Genomic DNA, 19,995 nt, shown 5'->3' on the forward strand with positions numbered 1-19,995 from the left:
GTGGGGAGTCTCTGAAGGGGGTGTGTGTGGGAAGCCCTCAACCCCTTTCCTAAAAGCTTTTTGATAGAACGAAAATGAAAGGGGAAAACATGAATGTCATTAGCTTTATTAAGGTTGATTTATGACAGGAATTGACTTCTTCCTAAAGGAACACATTTCTTAGACCAGCATATATACTCATATAAAAGAAAAAGAAACAAAATTGTTTGATTCTGATGCCACAAAACAGCCCTCTTTTTATTTCTTTAAAACCTGGACTTAAGAGGAAGTAGTGGACCACCTCTAATATAGTCCCCAAAGATCCCCACCTCCTGTCACCCACCCTTGAGTAACCCCTTCCCTTAAGGATGGGCTGGACTTACTGACTTGCTTCTAACAAACAGCATACAGCAGAAGTAATGAGATGTTATTTCTTTCCCCCCCTTTTTTAAAAATAAATCTATTCATTATTGATTTTTGTTTGTGTTGGGTCTTCACGGATGCACGCGGGCTTTCTCTAGTTGCGGAGAGCAGGGGCTACTTTTCTTTGCAGTGTGCGGGCTTCTCATTGCAGTGGCTTTTCTTGTTGCAGAGCATGGCCTCCAGGCGTGTGAGCCTCAGTAGTTGCAGCGTGTGGGCTCAGTAGTTATGGCTCACAAGCTCTAGAGCACAGGCTCAGTAACAGTGGCACATGGGCTTAGTTGCTTTACGGCATGTGGGATCTTCCTGGACCAGGGCTCGAACCCGTGTCCCCTGCATTGGCAGGCGAGTTCCTAACCACTGCACCGCCAGGGAAGTCTCAAATGGTCATTTCTAAGATTAGGTAATGAAAAGGCTGTGCCCCCCACCCCCACCCCCCCATGCATGACCATGTGTCCTGAGGAAAGATAGTTACAAGGGTATCAGCCAGCCCTGTGAAGAGGCTCCCATGGTGAGGGATGGAGTCTTGCCAATAGCCATGTAAGTGAGCCTGGAAGCAGGTTGCCCCACTGCTGGCCCCCTAGTTGAACCTTCAGATGAGACCACAGCCCTGACCAAAAGCTTTACTGTGACATCACTAGAGACTTGGAGCCAGAGGCACCCAGTTAAGCCCAGTCTAGATTCTTGTCCCACAGACACCGTGAGATAATAATAAATGTTTGTTGTTTAAAGCCACTAAATGTTGGGGCAATCTGTTACACAGTAGTAGATAACTAATACAAAATATTATACAACAGGAAACACATTTTCCCCCCTTAATCTAAGACAAACACTAGAATAATTTCTAGCATAGGGAAGGAGGGTTTGATAACAGATAACCATAGTCTTGAGCGCCGAATGTATGCCCATTTATGCTGCTAAAAATTGCTAGTGGATTATTTAAAAGTCTTTAAAGATTATTATGGCCATTGAAGGAGGTAGTGGGGCTCCTAGAAATCATGTCCTATGAAGAGCGAGGAGATATGACTACTGTCTTTTAAAATGTGAGTGGTGGCCAGGAAAGGAGAGACATGCTTAACTTTAGCTTGTTCTTTGTGACCCTAAAGGACAGAGCAAGAGGCAGTGAGTGACTGGAAGTTGCAGGCAAGCAGGTTCCGGCCCCACCGTGAAACACCAGGAAAAAAGTCATGTCAACTGCTTGGTTGTTTAAAAATTACATCTAAACGTGAAGGTGGTCTACAAACAATGAAAATGCTACTGTCTGCATGTGGCAGAATTGTGGGCAATTTTTTTTTTGTTTGGCTGTTCGCAGCTTGTGGAAACTTAGTTCCCCGACCAAGGATTGAACCCAGGTCGTCGACAGTGAAAGCACCAAGTCCTAACCACCGGACCACCAGGGAATTCCCTGTGCGGTGGTTTTGAAAGTTGTCATTTTTCTAAATTATCCTTTTTTAAATAAATTTATTTATTTATCTAAATTATTCTTTGTTATATCATCTTTGCAATGAAAATGAAATGCACTCTAGGAAAAGAATGCCACACACTTTGTATCGCTAGAACAGTTCCTGTTGGGTTTCGTTACTGTGTCTCAGGCTGACCATCTCCTTTCTTTGCAGAGAAAAGTCTGATGATCCCAGGAAACACCATTTCTTCAAAACCATCAACTTTCCTCGCCTGGAAGCCGGCCTGGTTGAACCTCCATTTGTGCCAGACCCATCAGTGGTTTATGCCAAAGACATCGATGAAATTGAAGATTTCTCTGAGGTTCGAGGAGTTGAATTTGATGGTAATGATAAGCAATTCTTCCAAAGATTTGCAACGGGTGCTGTCCCCGTAGCTTGGCAGGAAGAGATTATAGAAACAGGACTGTTCGCAGAGCTGAACGACCCCAACAGGCCTGCAGGTTGTGGGGAGGGTAATTCATCCAAGTCTGGTGTATGTTTGCTACTATAAATTGTTCTCTCTACCAGCCCAGCAGCAGGAATCTCAGCTGACGTACTCCTCAAGTGCTCCTAATAAGTGAAAATCTGTTAAACGAGCATTGATCAATCAGGAGGGGCATCTCAACCATAGAACAGTTCTAAGGACAGGCGAGCTCACCATTGAGACGTGTTTTGTCTCCTTCCTTTTCCCTTTCTTCCTTCCTTCCTTCTTCCTCCCTCCCTCCTTCTCTCCCTTCCATTCTTCTTTCTTTCTTCCTTCATAAAGAAGAGTACAGTCTCCATAAAAGTTCTTAAAAAAAAAAGGAGAAGAGTACAGTCTCAGTTTTCACTGAGAGCTGGGAAAAGGAACACTCGGGTTTGTTTTGATAAACTAAAACCATGAGCCCTCGCCATCATGTCCCTGAAAATTACACAAAGTCCTAGGAACAGAGGATGGAACTTTGTGCTGTGCTCAGAAAATGAGCATTTGCGATTCTTGGTAAATAATCATTTTAGTGTTTCTTGGTTTATATCTTTTCTTCCTTTCATCTTTCAGTATTTCTTCTGCTTCTGTACTTATAAAAAGGATTTTGAAGCTGGAAATAAATCCTGATATTTCCCCTCCCCCCACCATCGAGAAGGAGTGGCTTGTAATATTTTGTCAATATTTCAGATTACAGAATAATTTTTAATTTACGGAAAGTCTCTTTTTCATGTTTTTGAAATATTCTGTCATTATGATGTTGAAGCATGTTAAGTGGAAATACACATGAGGTCTGTGGATTAAAGTATTCTGTAAGTTGAGTTCTTTAAGTGATATTCTACAAATTGTTTACCTATATCATTCCATATGCCATCAATTCCCAAACTTTGCTGAACTTTGAAATCAACCAGAAATCTTTTTTTTTAATTTATTTATTTTATTTATTTATTGGCTGCATTGGGTCTTTGTTGCTGCACATGGGCTTTCTCTAGTTGCTGCGAGTGGGGGCTACTCTTCATTGTGGTGCGCAGGCTCCTCATTGTAGTGGCTTCTCTTGTTGTGGAGCATGGGCTCTAGGCACATGGGCTTCAATAGTTGTGGCACATGGGCTCAGTAGTTGTGGCTCACGGGCTCTAGAGCACAGGCTCAGTAGTTGTGGCGCACGGGCTTAGTTGCTCCGTGGCATGTGGAATCTTCCCAGGGCAGGGCTCGAACCCGTGTCCCCTGCATTGACAGGCGGATTCTTTACCACTGCGCCACCTAGGAAGTCCGAGAAATCTTTAAAAAAAAAAAAAAAATGCTAACATGTGACTCCCACTCCCACATTTTAATTGGTCTGGGGTACAACCTGGACATCTAGATTTTCAAAATCTCCCCAGGTGGTTCCAGTGTGTAGCAAAGTTTGGGGACCACAGCTCTGTAGATTTAAATGTTATTACAGATGGGTCCTTGTTTTGGTTGCTCAAAACCTCAATCATACATTTTGACAACAACTTTTCAAATACCCCCCAAAAACGCATAACTTTGGCAATTGCAGTTAAATGACACTGGAGATAATCTGTATTCATCTTGTAGATTTCCTTGCCCTGCACACTTTAGTTCTTCATACCTATCTTGGGAAGTAGATCTCTTGACTACTTCAAGACCTGAAGGAGAAATATGGGCTTAGAAACTGATTTGAACAAATGGTGGCCCTCATTTCTGGTGGCTGCCCAGCCAGCACTTTATAGGAGAATTAGCACTTCTCAAAAGCACAGCCAAAGTGAGAATTTTAAGACTGAAAAAAATATATATATATATGTACACACACACACATATATATATTTTTAAAGATGTATGGGTGCCTAAGGAAATCTCACTTGTCCCAAAGGTGAGAAACCTGGCTAAAGTTATTTTCTAAGTTTTGTCCCTTGAGTAAGGGAACCAAGAATTACAGAAACACATGCCAAAATTTTTTTGGTTAACTGGAATCCAGCTAATAGTAATCCTCAACTACAAGACAACATCAACCATATCTGGAACAAGGAGGAAAAAACTCCCTTGGAGTTGAGTCCTGGGTTAGAACACCTGTCACTCAGCTGTTCATCCTCCATCCTCAATGAGTTCCTTGAAGCTCCAAACCCTACCCTGGAGACACTGCAGAGTCCTGAGTCACCAAAGCAGGATACAGGTGTGTCCAGCAGATTCTTCTTCCCAAAGCAAGAAAGTAGATTCAAATTTGATAAAATTTCTAAGTCTGTTTAACAAAAAACTAATCAGCAGTTAACAGAAATCGAATTAACCAGAGCTTTCCAAGAGTAGAGATCTCAGGATTTAACTTTATAAACATCAGACATTTTTAAAAAGTGATGCCTACGTGCATTGGTTCTTTCATGTGAATGCTTACTGCTGTTGATAAACTTTACATGCAAATCTCTTTCATTTTTTAGAAGTAACTCAGGAAAATAATTGAATAAGATAACTATATTCAAACAATCACCAAGTAAGTATGTGTTGCGCTCAAATTATACACAGAGCCCTATACTGGGTGCTGTTGGGGGCACATTAGAGAAATAAGACAACCATCTAAGAAATGCCCTGTGGTGTAGCGTAGAATGCAGACTCCTGTGGGTGTTATTATTCACATTTTAAAAGAGGAAACTGATGCCCCTAGATGTTTTGTAGCTTGTCCAAGGTCACACAGTTTTGCAGGGTTGTTGTGAAGACTGGAAATAAGACATAGGAAGCACATAGTGCTTGACTTGCGTATCGTAAGGACATAATACATTGAAGATCACAGTCAGCAAGTAGCAGCAGGTCGAATGATTCTAGGTCCAAGGACAAACTATTAAGAGCTGAACTTTCATTAAAAGTTCCAGAGGAAGTGAGAGAAGCAAGAAAGCTGGTTCCTGGGGAGTGGTTGAGGAGGAAATTTTTTACGCACAATGAAAGAAAAATCTAACTGGAATGAGAGCAGACCTGGGGGCCCATCCCAGGCCTCCTGCTCCTCATATGCCAGGTGGGGATCCACCTGGGTCAAGTCAGGGTGCAGGAGGCTCACCTCTACAAGGGCTGGGCAGGTGAGGGACAGACCTCAGCACAGAGATTAAATGTTGCAGATGGAGGGAAATAAGCCAATGCAAAGGGACTGGCTCAGGTTGTGGGTGGGATTCAAGACTTAAATAACCAGATGTTTCATCAAAGGAAAAAAGTGATTTTTGAAAACAAAAGTGATTCTTGCTTATTTTTAAAATGAGCTTATGTTTTTAGAGAAAAATTCTATAAACAGAATGAAACGTCAGGGGAAACAAAGACATATATGAGTGAAATATTCAGATAAAGAAGAACCAAGGAGAGGTCACTTTTATTCTTCTAGTTTGTCGAAGATTCTTTGAAATGTTTGTTTCTCAAAACCGCTTGAAGAGGCTTAGAAGTGCCTTGCAAAGCAGAAGGTATGGATGGTGTTTTCACAGGAAACAGTAATGAATGACTGATTTTAGGTGTAATGTTTCTTTTTTTGTTCTCTTTTCCTTTTCCTTTTTTTTTTTTTTTTTTTTAGCTGCACCACGAGGCATGTTGGATCTTAGTTCCCCAACTAGGGATGGAATCCGTGCCCCCTGCAGTGGAAGCAGAGACTCCTAACCACTGAACTGCCAGGGAAGTGCCTGAGTTTAGGATTGTAAGCCACAAAGAGTTAAAAAGTATTCTCAATTGTTTACTTTGAATATCAAATTTAAGATGTTTCCCATTTAGGTGACGAGGCATGAATGTGAAATTATTGAATAATTTAAACTTTGCTTCTTAGGAATTGTTCGTTTGGAATGATAGCGGGGATTCCCTGGCAGTCCAGTGGTTACGACTTTGCGCTTTCACTGCACACTGCAGAGGTGGTCAGGAAACTAAGATCCCACAAGCTGCACAGTGCAGCCAAAAAACAAACAAACAAACAAACAAAAACAAAAAACAACGAAAGAAAGAAAAAAGAAATCAGAGAATACTACATCAATTTTTAAAGATCGTTATAATAGCATAATATATTATGTTATTATAAACAATATATTATGTTTAATAGTATCTATAATATATATATAATATATAACGTAAATATATTATGTTTATCATTAGGGCAGATTAACTTATGTTAATTTTTAAACAGTAAAACGATGAAAATCGTGAAAATTATATAATTCTTGCTTCTTCAATGATTGTTCTTGGCAGTTATAAGCCTTAAGAAGAAAAAAAAATGATAAAGGGGAAAAAATAGATACAAAATTTTTGCGGGGGATAGAGGGCCTGTAAGACTCACCTAATTAGCCATATTGATTATTAAAAAAAATTAAAAGACTGAATTTTCTTGGATCATCTGGGGAAAAAAATTGCAGTTGCTTAGGTTTAATTATTCTTTCGATAAATATTGGTGCCTGCCATGTGCCAGGCCTCATTTTAGTTTGGGGAGATATGCTGGGTTCTGTTCCTTTAATTTTTTTAAATTGGAAAGCGCTTTTGTTCACCCTGTGTATCACTAAACCTTTATATCTCTCTGGGTAGAGATGAATTTTGTTCTTTCCATTTTTTCCTAAATTTTCTGCACTGAACATATCTTTCTTTTAAAAATCAAGAAAAAATATATTTTAAAGCAAAACAGGACCTGTCATAATTGGACCTGGGTCTGTGCCCGGGCTGGCTCTGGCAACAACCAGCCCCCGAGGACCTCCTTCCCAGCTGAAAGGCATTAACTAGCCTGGGTACCAGGAGTAAGTCCAAGATTTCTGGTCTGAGCCAGCAGAGTCTCCCTGCACAGAGCCAGCAGTTGGTGCCTAAGGTTGGGCCAGATTAGTGGTCCTACAATCCCAACCATGAGCTGCGGCTGGTTGGTGGCAAAGTTGTTACAAAACCTCAAAGGAAAAAAAGAAAGGACAATGCAGCAAGTCTTTCATGCTCTGTGCTCTTCAAAATATCTTCTTTTATCAAGAAGCTAATGGATTTTCCTGGTGGCGCAGTGGTTAAGAATCCGCCTGCCAATGCAAGGGACACGGGTTTGAGCCCTGGTCAGGGAAGATCCCATATGCCTTGGAGCTGCTAAGCCCATGCACCACAACAACTGAGCCTGTGCTCTAGAGCATGAGTCACAACTATTGAGCCTGTGTGCCACAACTACTGAAGCCTGTGCACCTAGAGCCCGTGCTCCGCAACGAGAAGCCACTGTAATGAGAAGCCTGTGTATCACAACGAAGAGTAGCACCCACTCACCGCAACTAGAGAAAGCCTGTGATCAGCGACGAAGACCCAATGCAGCCAATAAATAAATAAATAAATAAATTTATATAAAAAAAAGAAGCTAAAAAAGTCTTCCTTTATGAAGTAGTTGATACTTAACAGAAGTAACAATTGTAGACCAGGGACTTCCCTGGTGGTGGTCCAGTGGGTAAGACTCCATGCTACCAATGCAGGGGGCCTGGGTTCAATCCCTGGCGCGGGAACTAGAACCTGCATGCAAAAGCCACATGCTGCAACTAAAGATCCCACATGCCTCAAAGAAGATCCCAAGTGCTGCAACTAAGACCCAGCGCAGCCCAAATAAATAAATTTTTTTTTTTAATTGAAGACAAATGACATCCCTCAAGTAGTTTTTTGAAATTTTGCTGCCACATGAGAGTTCAAAATCTGGAACCCCCTGGATGGGATGACCTTGAAGGGCATTCTAGCTGTAACGAAACTGCTTCAGTGGAAAATGATGCATTGTCTTGAGGAAGATCTACAAACTTTTCCTGTAAAAGACCAGATAGTAAATATTTTAGACTTTGCAGATGACAATTACTTAACTCTGCCTTTTCTGTGATGGGAGAGCAGCCACAGACAAGGGAAAGGACTGAATGTGTCCGTGTGCCAACAAAGCTTTATTAATGAAAACAGGTGGTAGTGCTGGATTCGACCCACCCGCTGTAGTTTACTGATTGTAATTGTAAATAAGTCTCATTATTAAACTGACTGGGTTATCTGATTCTAACAGAGCTATTTTACAATTCTGTATATTGTAGATAACTGATTGGGATGTAAATTAATTCTTGTCTATAGATGTTCAAATGACCCTTCCCCACTGAATTAGTTTGTTACGGCTATTATAACGAAGTACCATAGACTGGGTGGCTTACGCAACAGAAATTTATCTCAGTTCTGGAGGCTAAAGTCTGAGATCAAGGTGTCATTGGGGTTGGTTATAAGGCCTCTGTCCTTGCTTGACTTCTAAATGGCCGCCTTCTCCTTCTGTCTCATGATCCTCCTTCTGTGTGGGTCTATGTCCTAATTTCTTCTCCTTATAAGGACAACAGTCATATTGGATTAAGGCCCACCTTAATGACCTCATTTTAACTTGATTACCTCTTTAAAGACCTTATCTCCAAACACAGTCAAAGTCTGGGGTACCTGGGGGTTAGGACTTTAACACATGAATTTGGGGAGAAATAATTCAGCCCTTAACACCCCTTAAGCCACTTTTATATCCATTTGCTCATTCATTTCAACATTCCTTTACCCCATATAAATCTGGGTTTTATTACTTCTCTGAACTGGTTGTAACACCAGCTTCCTCTTTAAAGAGTTAAATAAAATCTTTAACACATGTTCATTTTTATTTCTGTATGACAGTCATAATTTTACCCTTTTTTTTCCCCAAGAATTATTCATTAACACAAGGCAGAATGTCACAATGCCATTAAGGAACCTGCAGCATATTTTTAAAATTCTGCTTCCATAAGCAAAAGTTCTCAGCAAGAGCCCTCTCTCTTTTTGTCCTCTTATGAAACACACAACAGAGAGCAGAGCCCCTAAACAGAGGGCTGGTGGGAGCAGTGGCGAGCTCAGAAAGCCACTAGCATTTCCCAGGGAGTTTCGTTGAGGTGCATGGGGCCAGCTGACTATTCTATAATTTTAAACCTACTCTCCTCATCCTGCCTCTCCCGTCTGCACAGCCAGCTGTCACACGCATTCCTGCCGTGCCCACCGTTCCTGCATGCAGCAGGGGAAGCTGTCAGGGAAAGAGAGGCAGGGAGGAGAGAGCCAGGAGCCACAAGAACCAAAAACAGCTTCAGAAGTTCACCTGCTATTGGGGCAGGGTGCTGAGCCTGAGGCCATCAGTGCAAACATGCATTCCAGAGTCACACCCAGCAGCACGCAACATTTCAGAGTCTCTGGACTAATGACTCCCTGCCGAGGTTTGCCAGTTCAAATGTAGGGTGTCCTGTTAAATCTGAATTGCAGAAAACAACTAAGTAATTTTTTTCTAATATAAGTATGTCCCAAATGTTGCATGGGATACACTTATACTAAAAATATATCTCTTGTTCACAAGTGTATTTACATAATCAACTAAGAGTCGGTGGCTGGGATTAAAGAAAATTCAGGAAAACTCCTAGCACAGCACCTGGCACACAGTCAGAGCTCAGCCTGGGTTGCCTAAACCTGTCAGGTCTGTCCTCCTACGCAGCTGCTGTGAATTTTTTTCGACAAGCCTGTATGTGTGCTCTAGCTCACTTGAAGAGTGGGCCAGGCAGAGTCGCCAGCATCACCGCTAATAATAACACAATGAGAGCTCCCATTTGTTGAGCACCTACTATGTGCCGGGCACTGCACTTGGCGCTTTTTGTGTATTGCTTCTAATGCTCACAATTGTCCTGTGAAGCAGGTATTCTTATCTGCATTGTATGGAAGAAGAAGGAAAGCACCTGAGGTTACGGACTTATTCAAGTATACGGTAAGTGCTCAGTAAACCCAGGTCTACTTGGCAGCTCTTGGCTATGTGGTCACTGGTTACCCAGGTAGGAACTGCCTCTGTTTCTATTCCCTGAAACATCTCCTATGGGGCTCAGAGCAGAGTTAGTGGACCACGCTCAAGGAGGGAATAATTTTTAAAAATATATTTTGTCGGTTCTAAAGGGACTACAGTGCGGGGACTAGGAGTGAATTGAGTGAGGCGGTAGGGCACAATATTTAGGACATGTAAGACGGCACTGGGATTTCCCCGGTGGCGCAGTGATTAAAACTCTGCACTCCCAAGGCAGAGGGCCTGGATTCAATCCCTGGTCAGGGAACTAGATCCCACATGCATGCTGCAACTAAGAGTTCTCTTTGCCACAACGAAGCAACTGGCGAGCCACAACTAAGGAGCCCACCTGCTGCAACTAAGACTCAGTGCAACCGAATAAATAAATATTTAGGGGAAAAAAAAAAAAAAGATGGCACTCACTCTCAGAATCATCCCAGTAAGTGCAACCTTAAAAGTTGCATAAAACCGGAAGTGAATGCCCCCTTCAATTCTGGACCTTAGGCCTTTCATTCCACTCACCCTAACTCTGGGCCTGTGGCCTAGCTAGCTCAGGTGTAGATACAGAGGAAAATCCTTCGGAAACTACATTTCTTTATTTCTTTGCATGTTCAAAAACAATCACCTACATTCATTCATACAACAAATTCTAATTTAGGGCTTACCACATGCTAGGCCTTGTTGTAGGAGACGGGAATACTACCCAGGACAGAGCATGGGCACCCTGAATGTGTCCCCTTTTAGCTGGGTATCTCTATCAGGCAGTATCAATCACTAACTTTTCCTCTTTCTCTTGTCATCCTTTAGTTGATGCCAAGGACCCAGAAACACAATGCCCAGGGGATAGGTAGTTAAGAACTGAAATTCAGGAATGGAAATTCCTTTCCTCTTTAAAACAAATTTCTCCCAGGGTCTTCCCTGGTGGTCCAGTGGTTAAGAATCTGCGATTTCACTGCAGGGGGCATGGGTTCCATCCATGGACAGGGAACTAAGATCCCGCTTGCTGCGCGGCATGGCCAAAAAAATTTAAAAATTAAAAAATAATTAAAAATAAAAAAGTTTCTCCCAGGTTTATGCTTTTAAATCCTTGTTCTTAAAAAAGCTGTGAGAATAAGACTTGTACACTCCTCATCACATCTCCCTTAAAGTGGAAAGTTACAGGCAGACCGAAAGACACATCCAGGTTGGATCTTGGGGAATGTTGTCTTAACAAATGCCAGTGGAATGAAGGGGGCAAAGCCTGCTCTGGCACATGTCATAACTGGTAACAAGGCAGACAATGGTGAAACAGCAGCTCAACCAAACAAACCTTCGGGTGCCCTTGTCTGTGCCTCGCTTCCCAGGGAGCGGGGTGCCCTGCGGCCCTCGCCTCTGCTTGGCGGTGTTCCGGGCTAGGCCCATAAAACAGCACAGCAGATACCACAGGGCAGAGCTCGGCCCAGACTTGTGGAGTTTTCATGACTGTGATTACTTTATAACTTTGTTGGCAACATTTCCTGTCCCAGTTGAGTGTTTGATCCATTCTAAGTCACTTAAGACTCACGTGCAGTTTGTGGGCTCTTTGGCCACCTTGCCTCTCCCTCCTACAGTGCATTTTGGGTCACCTTGTCACTCACTGTGCCCTACCCCATTGTGTGCAGGGGTGCGGAAACGAAGAGAAGTAAATCTGTTCCATTTTGGAACAGGAATTTAAGAAGAGGGCCAAAACCAGTAACTGGATTCTGGATTCTCAGCACTTAACATGACGTACTCTATCTGCTCACATCTCCCACCCCCCTTTCTTTTATGAAACAATAACTCAGCTAATTCACTTCAGAGGTTACATTAAGTTGGAATTTTCTCGTGTGTAAGCCTTGAGACACACAGGAGCTAGATCGCCCTTATTTAGCCCTTTCCCTCCGTGGTATGGTGACCGTCTTGCCAGTAAAAGTGACTGTAAGCCGGCATCCCCTCACACAAGGAAGAAGGAGGGAGAATGGGAAAAGCTAAACGCAAAATGCAATTCCAAATGAAAGCTTCACACCCCTGAGCCCAAGACTCACTCAAGGAGCACGTGAGTGCATGGGAGATTTCCTTTGGAAAAAATTCCACAGAGAACGTGGTTGACTCGTTCTTCCCTGTTTCGGAAGAGGTGAACTATTGAAGTATTGTGTCATGAGGCCGTGTCTGCACTGGCCCCGCGGCGTGCATATCTCTCCCCAACACCATGGCCTGGGTGACATCAGTAGCTTGGATTCGACCACAGTGAGTGTATCTGCATCATGACAATTGGCAAATCCTACAAATCAGGTTAGTTTTTTTCTGGAGAGTGGGTTGTTAAGCATTTACCAGCTTTTCGCTGACTGGTCCCTGGAACACAGTATGTCTGGTTCAGTTGTGACTTCTGCCCAGGACCCCACAAGTTATGCCCCAAGCTTTGTTTCTATTTGCCAGGGGTGGGCAAGGCTGCGGGGAAGAAACCAGCTAAAGAGTCACAAGCCACTGCCCATGGGAGATACTCACCAGGCAGAGAAGCTGAGAAATGCCAGGGAAAGCTGGACGCAAGGCTACCAATGTCTGAAAGATGACAATAAGAGAACCTGAAAGAAGGGCAACCACCAAAACCAGAACAAAAGGAAAGAAAGGCAGGGAGAGGAAAATGGGCCAAGTGGTCTGTAAGTTCACTACAAAAATTTTACATAATATCCTGAGATGTCCTGTGGAATTATTACTCCACAGCAAGGATTCATTAAAAATGGGATGAAGCTAACGTAGGCATGTGATTTGATGGAAGTCACTTCATGTTATGGAATCTGCCACCTCTTCCATATGCACTGACTTAAAATAAACACGATTCATTCATCTGCAAAAATAAAAAACACACAGACTCAAAAGTGTCCCCTAGGGACTTCCTCGGTGGCGCAGTGGTTAAGAATCCGCCTGCCAGGGCAGGGGACACAGGTTCAATTCCTGCTGCAGGAAGATCCTACATGCCGCAGAGCAACTAGGGCCGTGCTCCACAACTATTGAGCCCGTGTGCTGCAACTACTGAAGCCCACGAGCCTAGAGCCTGTGCTCCGCAGCAAGAGAAACCACGCCAGTGAGGACCTTGCACACCGCAACAAAGAGTAGCCCCTGCTGGCTGTGACTAGACAAAGCCCAGCCCATGTGCAGCAACAAAGACCCAACACAGCCAATAAATAAATAAATAAATTTATTTTAAAAATATGTGTCCCCTGAAGGTTCCCAAGAAAGACTTCCTTCTGCTAAGAGTTCTCTCCTTCAGGCACAAGCACCACCCAAAGCATCTACCACAAACCTAAGCCATAGACCCCAAAACCACAACTCTGTGCTGCTGGGCTAGTGAATGTCACTGAGAAGATATTAGAACTCCCTCCTGCCTAGTAAGTTCCACCTTCAGAAACTTTTGAGATTGGAAAATTGGGTATTAGAATGTGTGGCAGGCTGATTAACAGCCCCCAGAGATATTCATGTTCTAATTCCTGGTAAATGTTAACCTAATATGCAAAAGGAACTTTGCAGATGTGATTAATTTAAGAATCTCAAGTCGGCCTCTGGCTGTCAGGTTCCATTCCAGTGCTACAGTAGTTCCAGCACCACATGACTGACTGACTGGTGGCTTTCAGTTTCAGGTCTTGGAGACAGTGAAAAAAAAAAGAATCTTGAGATAGGGAGATTATCCTGCATTAATAATCACAAGCCTCCTTCTAAGAGGGATGCAGGAGGAGTCAGTCAGAGGAGAAGGCTGTGGGATATAGGGAAGCAGATGTCATGGTGGAGTTACCCACCTTGAAAATGGTAGAAGACGCCCTAAGCCGAGGAATAGAGGAAGCTACCAAGAACTGAATAAAGCAAGGAAATGGATCCTCCCTGGATTCTTAAGAAGCAATCAGCCCAGCCAATAACTTCACTTTTAGTCTAGTGAAACAGATTTTGGATTTCTGGCCTCCACAGCTATAAGTGAATAAATCTGTGTTAAGTTACCAAGTTTGGGGGCTTCCTTGGTGATGCAGTGGATAAGAATCCACCTGCCAATGCAGGGGACACAGGTTCAATCCTTAGTCCGGGAAGATCCCACAAGTCGCAGAGCAATGAAGCACGTGTGCCACAACTACTGAGCCTATGTGCTGCAACTACTGAAGCCTGCACACCTAGAGCCTGTGCTCTGCAACAAGAGAAGCCACTGCAATGAGAAGCCCGTGCACCGCAACGAAGAGTAGCCCCCTGCTCACCACAGCTAGAGAAAGCCCACATGCAGCAACAAAGACCCAACACAGCCAATAAATAAATAAATAAATAAATATTTTTAAAAAGTAATGCAAGATGAAGCAAGATTGGTCATGGGTTAATAATTACTGAAATTCAGTGATGGGTAGATTGTGAAGAGCGGGGGCTATCACAATTTTTTCTATTTTTTATGTTTTTTTCCAAAACAAAAATTTCAGAAAAAAAGTACAACATGTTCATTGGATAAAACTAGTAAAAAACTAAATATAAAAAAGAAACACTATCTTAAGTAAACTATTTATATTTTGGTAGATTTTGGTGGATACAGTTAGTGGACTGGTTATATATTTGATGGATTTGGTGGACTATTTGATGGAGAGATATATATTGGTTTTTAACCACTCTGGGGTCATAGTATATATATTGTTTGAGAATGTGTTTTCCATTTAATAATGTATTATAAGCATCTTCCTATGTCAAAAAATTCCTTTTTAATCATTCTACAATTGTATTTCATTTCATGGATGCACCATAATTTAACCAATCATGTTTTGATTATCAATATTTTTTCAGTTTTTCCTTATTATAAATAATCCTGTAAGGAACATCCTTGAATGGATCTTCCAACATCCTTAATTGTTATTTATCTTTGTAGGATAAACTCCTAGAAACGGAATTTGGGAATACATAATTTTAAGGCTTTGGATAAATATTACCAGATTGACCTCCAGAAATGTGATACCAGGTTGCTCGCGCATGAACCATGGGCTGTGGTCTTCTAATAAGATAATGGAAAACTATTAGAATCAAACGCTTGGTGGCCAGCTACCTCCTTGGCCTGATTGTTGCTAGGTTTCCATGTATCAGAAACAGATGCTACTAGTAAGTATGCCTCAGTATTTCCATTAGGAAAACGCAAAGAACGTAATTCAAGACCTTTAAGGTCAGTTTAGACTTTATCTGATCCAACTCCTGAATTTTACAGATGAGAAAATTCAGCCCCAAGGTCTCACAGTTAATTGAAAACTTTCTGGAATTTCTGTGTACAGAAGCTTATTACAATGACATAGCCCAAACAATAATAGCTAACATCTGTTGAACACTTACTCCATGCTTTTCATGAACTCATTATTTAATGCTTCCCCATTTTACATTTAAGACGGCACTTGTCACAGTTACAATAATCTAAAAATTGCATACAGATCAAACTAAAAATTATATATAGGAGGATGGGGGAAGGATGTATGTATGTGGTTTATTTATTCATTTTTATTTATTGGCTGCGTTCAGTCTTCATTGCTGCGAGCGGGCTTTCTGTAGTTGCGGAGAGCGGAGGCTTCTCTTCATTGCGGTGCATGGGCTTCTCATTGCAGTGGCTTCTCTTGTTGTGGCGCACAGACTCTAGGCACTCGGGCTTCAGTAGTTTTGGAGCGTGATCTCAGTAGTTGTGGCTCTTGGGCTCTAGAGAGCAGGCTCAGTAGTTGCATCGAACAGGCTTAGTTGCTCCGTGGCATGTGAGATCTTCCCAGACCAGGGATCAAACCTGTGTCCTCTGTATTGGCAGGTGGATTCTTAATCGTTTCACCACCAGGGAAGCCCTATGTATGTGGTTTAGAGGAGCAAGTAAGAGGACGAAATCTTCATCCTTCACACAGGGTGTTCAATGAGAAAAAAATCATTTATTAAAAATAAATTCTATTTAGAAATATGGATACACTCAAAGAAGCAGCTGAAATAGATGAAAGGCGTTGTCTATGGGAAATGGGAATAGAGAGAAGGGCACCAGAGAGCTGTGCTTTTCACAATTGACCTTGTAGAACCATTTGACTTTTTAAAGTTGTGGATGTGTACCACTTTACTAAAAATAAAAACTAAAATGAAAAGAAGAAGGGAAAAAAAAAGGCACTAAGAGGTGAACTGGACAAAGGACACTCAATAAATACTTTGAAGACCCCAGGTTCATATCCAGGCAAATAATGTCCAAAACCCCAATTTAACCATAATTTATCAGCACATCTCTTATTTTTAATACTGGAAGGGAAATTGAATTAATAATTGTTTTCAGGCCAGGCTGTGGTCCCCACCCAATTTTCCAGGAACACGTGTGTGACTGGAAACGTCGCTGCTATTCTATACCTCCACCTCTCCCCACGCCTGTCACTGTTCATTTCCTCCTAATGGAAGGACTTCTATGGAACTTCATGTTTCTTAAACTTTTTTTTTTGTAACTTTTTTAATTGATGATGGAAACTGCTATTCTTTCTTTTTTTTTAAGATGTTTTTTTTTTGATGTGGACCATTTTTAAAGTCTATATTGAATTTGTTACAATGTTGCTTCTGTTTTATGTTTTGGTTTTTTGGCCTGGAGGCGTGTGAGATCTTAGCTTACCCACCAGGGACCGAACCCACACCCCCTGCATTGGAGGGCGAAGTCCTAACCACTGGACCACTAGGGAAGTCCCAGAAACTGCTATTAAAGCAAACCCTCTCCGGATAGAGCCTAAGGGGACTATGTTTGTGATTTCCCCCTCCTTAATCTAGTTAGAGCTGGATGTCCAAACTGTTAGCTCCTGCGCAGCACTGGAAAAGATGACAGAAACGTAACAATTGTATGTTGTGAATGGTTACTAATTGACAGCTCTTCCTGGAGTCTTCCTGTCAAAAAGAAAAAGTCCTGGACGCTCCTGGGCTATTATTTGCTTAAAACAATGAAAGCGCTCACAATAGCAGAGGAAAAAGTTACTGGACTTGGACATCAGTAATCTGCAAATAATCCCCAGGTCTCTTTGGAGTAAACCAAGGCAGAATTTTTAAAGCTCTTTCCTCCTTGTGTCTTCCAAGGTGGCAAAACATAATGAATTACATCACCTGGGTAGTGTTGCAAGGCTGGCAACAAGGTCAGGTCCACAGCCGTCGCAGAAAGGGAAGGCAGAGGTGAAGGACCTGCTTACAATAAAAGGCCTTCATTTCAACTTTTTTCTCCCTTCCAGACCTAACCTACACTTAGAATTCTGAAGGAGAACATAGTCATTAAAGAACAAGACAGCCACCAGCAGATTACAATCTTATAATAATCATTTTTTTTTTTTTGCCAGAAAGGAGCACCCCACCTTATGAATCACCCAGCCACTATTCTTTGTCTGGCCTTTTCTCAGCTCATTTCCTTACTTCTGTCCATTGCCAATTTTTTTTTTTCCTGCTGGAGGAAAAACCTCACTTTGAGTTAATCCTCTGTCTCTGGTGCCAAAGCCTGCCAGCAGCACAACCCAGGTAGGGTGCGTCTTAATCATCTGTAGCAGAAAGGAGCCGTGGTCGACAGAGTCTGTGATGTCTGGGACTGTGGGCTGGGGGACAGAGAGCCTGGACAGCCTTGCCTTTCTCCAGGGCATCAGCAGAGTCAGCCACGCAGCTCACTTGCCATGGAGTAGTTGCCAATTCACCCACTTCTGGTTGAAGCTCAGAAGGCAATTTGAGAAGGGATGTGAGAAAAGCAGGATAGAAAGTAGCCTGGGCAAACAAACTAAACGGTCTTTAGCTATCCATGTGTTCCAGCAGGCTGTGCTGGAGTATCTTAATGGATATTGATTAAACATCATCATTTCTGTCAAAGTGCACGATGCTGTCTTCAGCATCACACGTTACCGGGAATTGTGCCTGTTGGTTACAGCTCAGATGAGGCCCTCGGTTCTCAGGCTCGCCTCTTGTCTTCACTCTTCTCCGCTTCACCATCACCACAGAGCTTCATCCAGTCCTGCCTCTCTCCTCGGTGGTTTCATTAGGATTTCTCAAAGTTCTTGAACATGGGTCAGCCATTTTTATGTTTTTTGAAACTATCGAAGCTTTGAACAAGTAAATAAACATTCAGAAACACCTCTCAGAGATACAGGTGACCCTCACCTGTATTCTATATGTGGCAATGATTTCAAAATTGGTGACAAAAGTTTGGCTTTAAAAAGAGTAGAGATTCTAGGCTGAATTTGAAGAAGAGAAAGTAAATAATCAGTCTTGTCTTGTAAATGGTCACTGTCATTGATAAATTAACCAGGCTGAAAGATAGTAGAGCATATGGACTCTAGGAGCAGAACTGCCTGGGTTCAAATTCCACCTCGTACTATCTATGCAACCTTGGTCAGATTACCTAAGGTCTCCCCAACTGTAAAATGGAGGTGAGCAACGTAGCATATCTCACAGGATTGTTGTGATTATTAACATTTTTATAATTATTAATTTAATAGTAAGGAATCATATAAAGGGGCTTCCCTGGTGGCACAGTGGTTAAGAATCTGCCTGCCAAGGCAGGGAACACAGGTTCGAGCCCTGGTCCAGGACGATCCCATATGCCACAGAGCAACTAAGCTCACGCGCCCCAGCTACTGAGCCTGCACTCTAGAGCCCGCGAGCCACAACTACTGAAGCCTGAGTGCCTAGAGCCCGTGCTCTGCAACAATGAGAAGCCCACACACCACAACAGAGTAGCCCCTGCCCTCCGCAACTAGAGAAAGCCCGCGCGCAGCAACGAAGACCCAACACAGCCAATTAATTAATTAATTAATTTAAAAAAAGGAAATCATATAAAGTACTTATAAGAGTGTCTTACGTAGTAAGCACAGAAGACGTGCTAGCTATTACTACTTTCGGAGGAGCATAAGATGCCAGGAGGATGAGAACGATTTTGCTAATGAAGTCAGTCCTTTGTTCATAGAGTTTTCCCAGAGGATGGGCTCATCCTTGTCCCCTGAAATTTGCTACCAGCAGATACTAGACATCCTGGAGTTTGTGTTAAAAATTCCATGCTTATTAACAGTTAACTCTAATTACCAACATTTGGCCTAACAGTATATACATATACTCTGGTCTTAACTGGATGTGCTAAGTATCTTTCAGGAATTTTCCTTTAGTCCCCTGTGCCCCAGGCCTGGGAGTGGTCTCTATAGGGCAAAAGGTAAGGTCATGATTTCTTCTTTTACCCATAGATTTGATACAAGCTTTAAATTTCCCCTGGGGTACAAGCACATATACACACACACACACACACACACACACACAGCCTTACGTTTGTGTAATGCGAAAATTTATGAAGAACTTTCTTTCTTTTTTTAAAACTATACAGACTTCATGCCTTCATTTTTCTTTTTTAATTTTATTTATTTATTTATTTACGGCTCTGTTGGCTCTTAGTTGCGCTGCGCGGGCTTCTCATTCCAGTGGCTTCTCTTGTTGCAGAGCATGGGCTCTAGGCACTGGGGCTTCAGTAGTTGTGGTGCACGGGCTTAGTTGCTCCGCAGCATATGGGATCTTCCCGGACCAGGGCTCGAGCTCATGTCACCTGCATTGGTAGGTGGATTCTTAACCACCGCGCCACCAGGGAAGCCCCCTATAAAGAACTTTCAAATATACTCTCCTTCCATCCTTGGAATAACACTTTGAAATATACAGGGCAGTTATTTTTTTTTAACTTTTTATTTCATATTGGAGTATAGTTGATTAACAGTGCAGCTATTCTTACCTTCACCCCCATGTGTAGAACTTGACACATAGAAAAGTTCAGTGACTTAATCACCCACCACTCCCCTGTGATTCTACAAATTTTTACTCTTCCCAGGCTGGTTTGTGCTCTCACTTCTCTCTAACATGTCCCTCATCTTCTTCAAGAATCAGCTCAAAAG

At 42.4% G+C, this 19,995-nt stretch overlaps 1 protein-coding gene across 1 annotated transcript in view; it reads left to right on the forward strand.

The window, feature by feature from the left end:
- The window catches only part of GRK7 (G protein-coupled receptor kinase 7), a 36,054-nt gene extending 33,702 nt beyond the window's left edge, over nucleotides 1-2,352 (forward strand). Inside the window, exon 4 of the mRNA XM_057740230.1 lies at nucleotides 2,016-2,352. Within this exon, the coding sequence (XP_057596213.1) occupies nucleotides 2,016-2,352 (337 nt within the window). The remainder of the gene's footprint in view (nucleotides 1-2,015) is intronic.
- The last annotated feature ends 17,643 nt before the right edge of the window (nucleotides 2,353-19,995 follow it).

This window comes from Hippopotamus amphibius, chromosome 6, assembly GCF_030028045.1.
Source record: "Hippopotamus amphibius kiboko isolate mHipAmp2 chromosome 6, mHipAmp2.hap2, whole genome shotgun sequence".
NCBI classification, from domain to species: Eukaryota; Metazoa; Chordata; class Mammalia; order Artiodactyla; family Hippopotamidae; genus Hippopotamus; species Hippopotamus amphibius.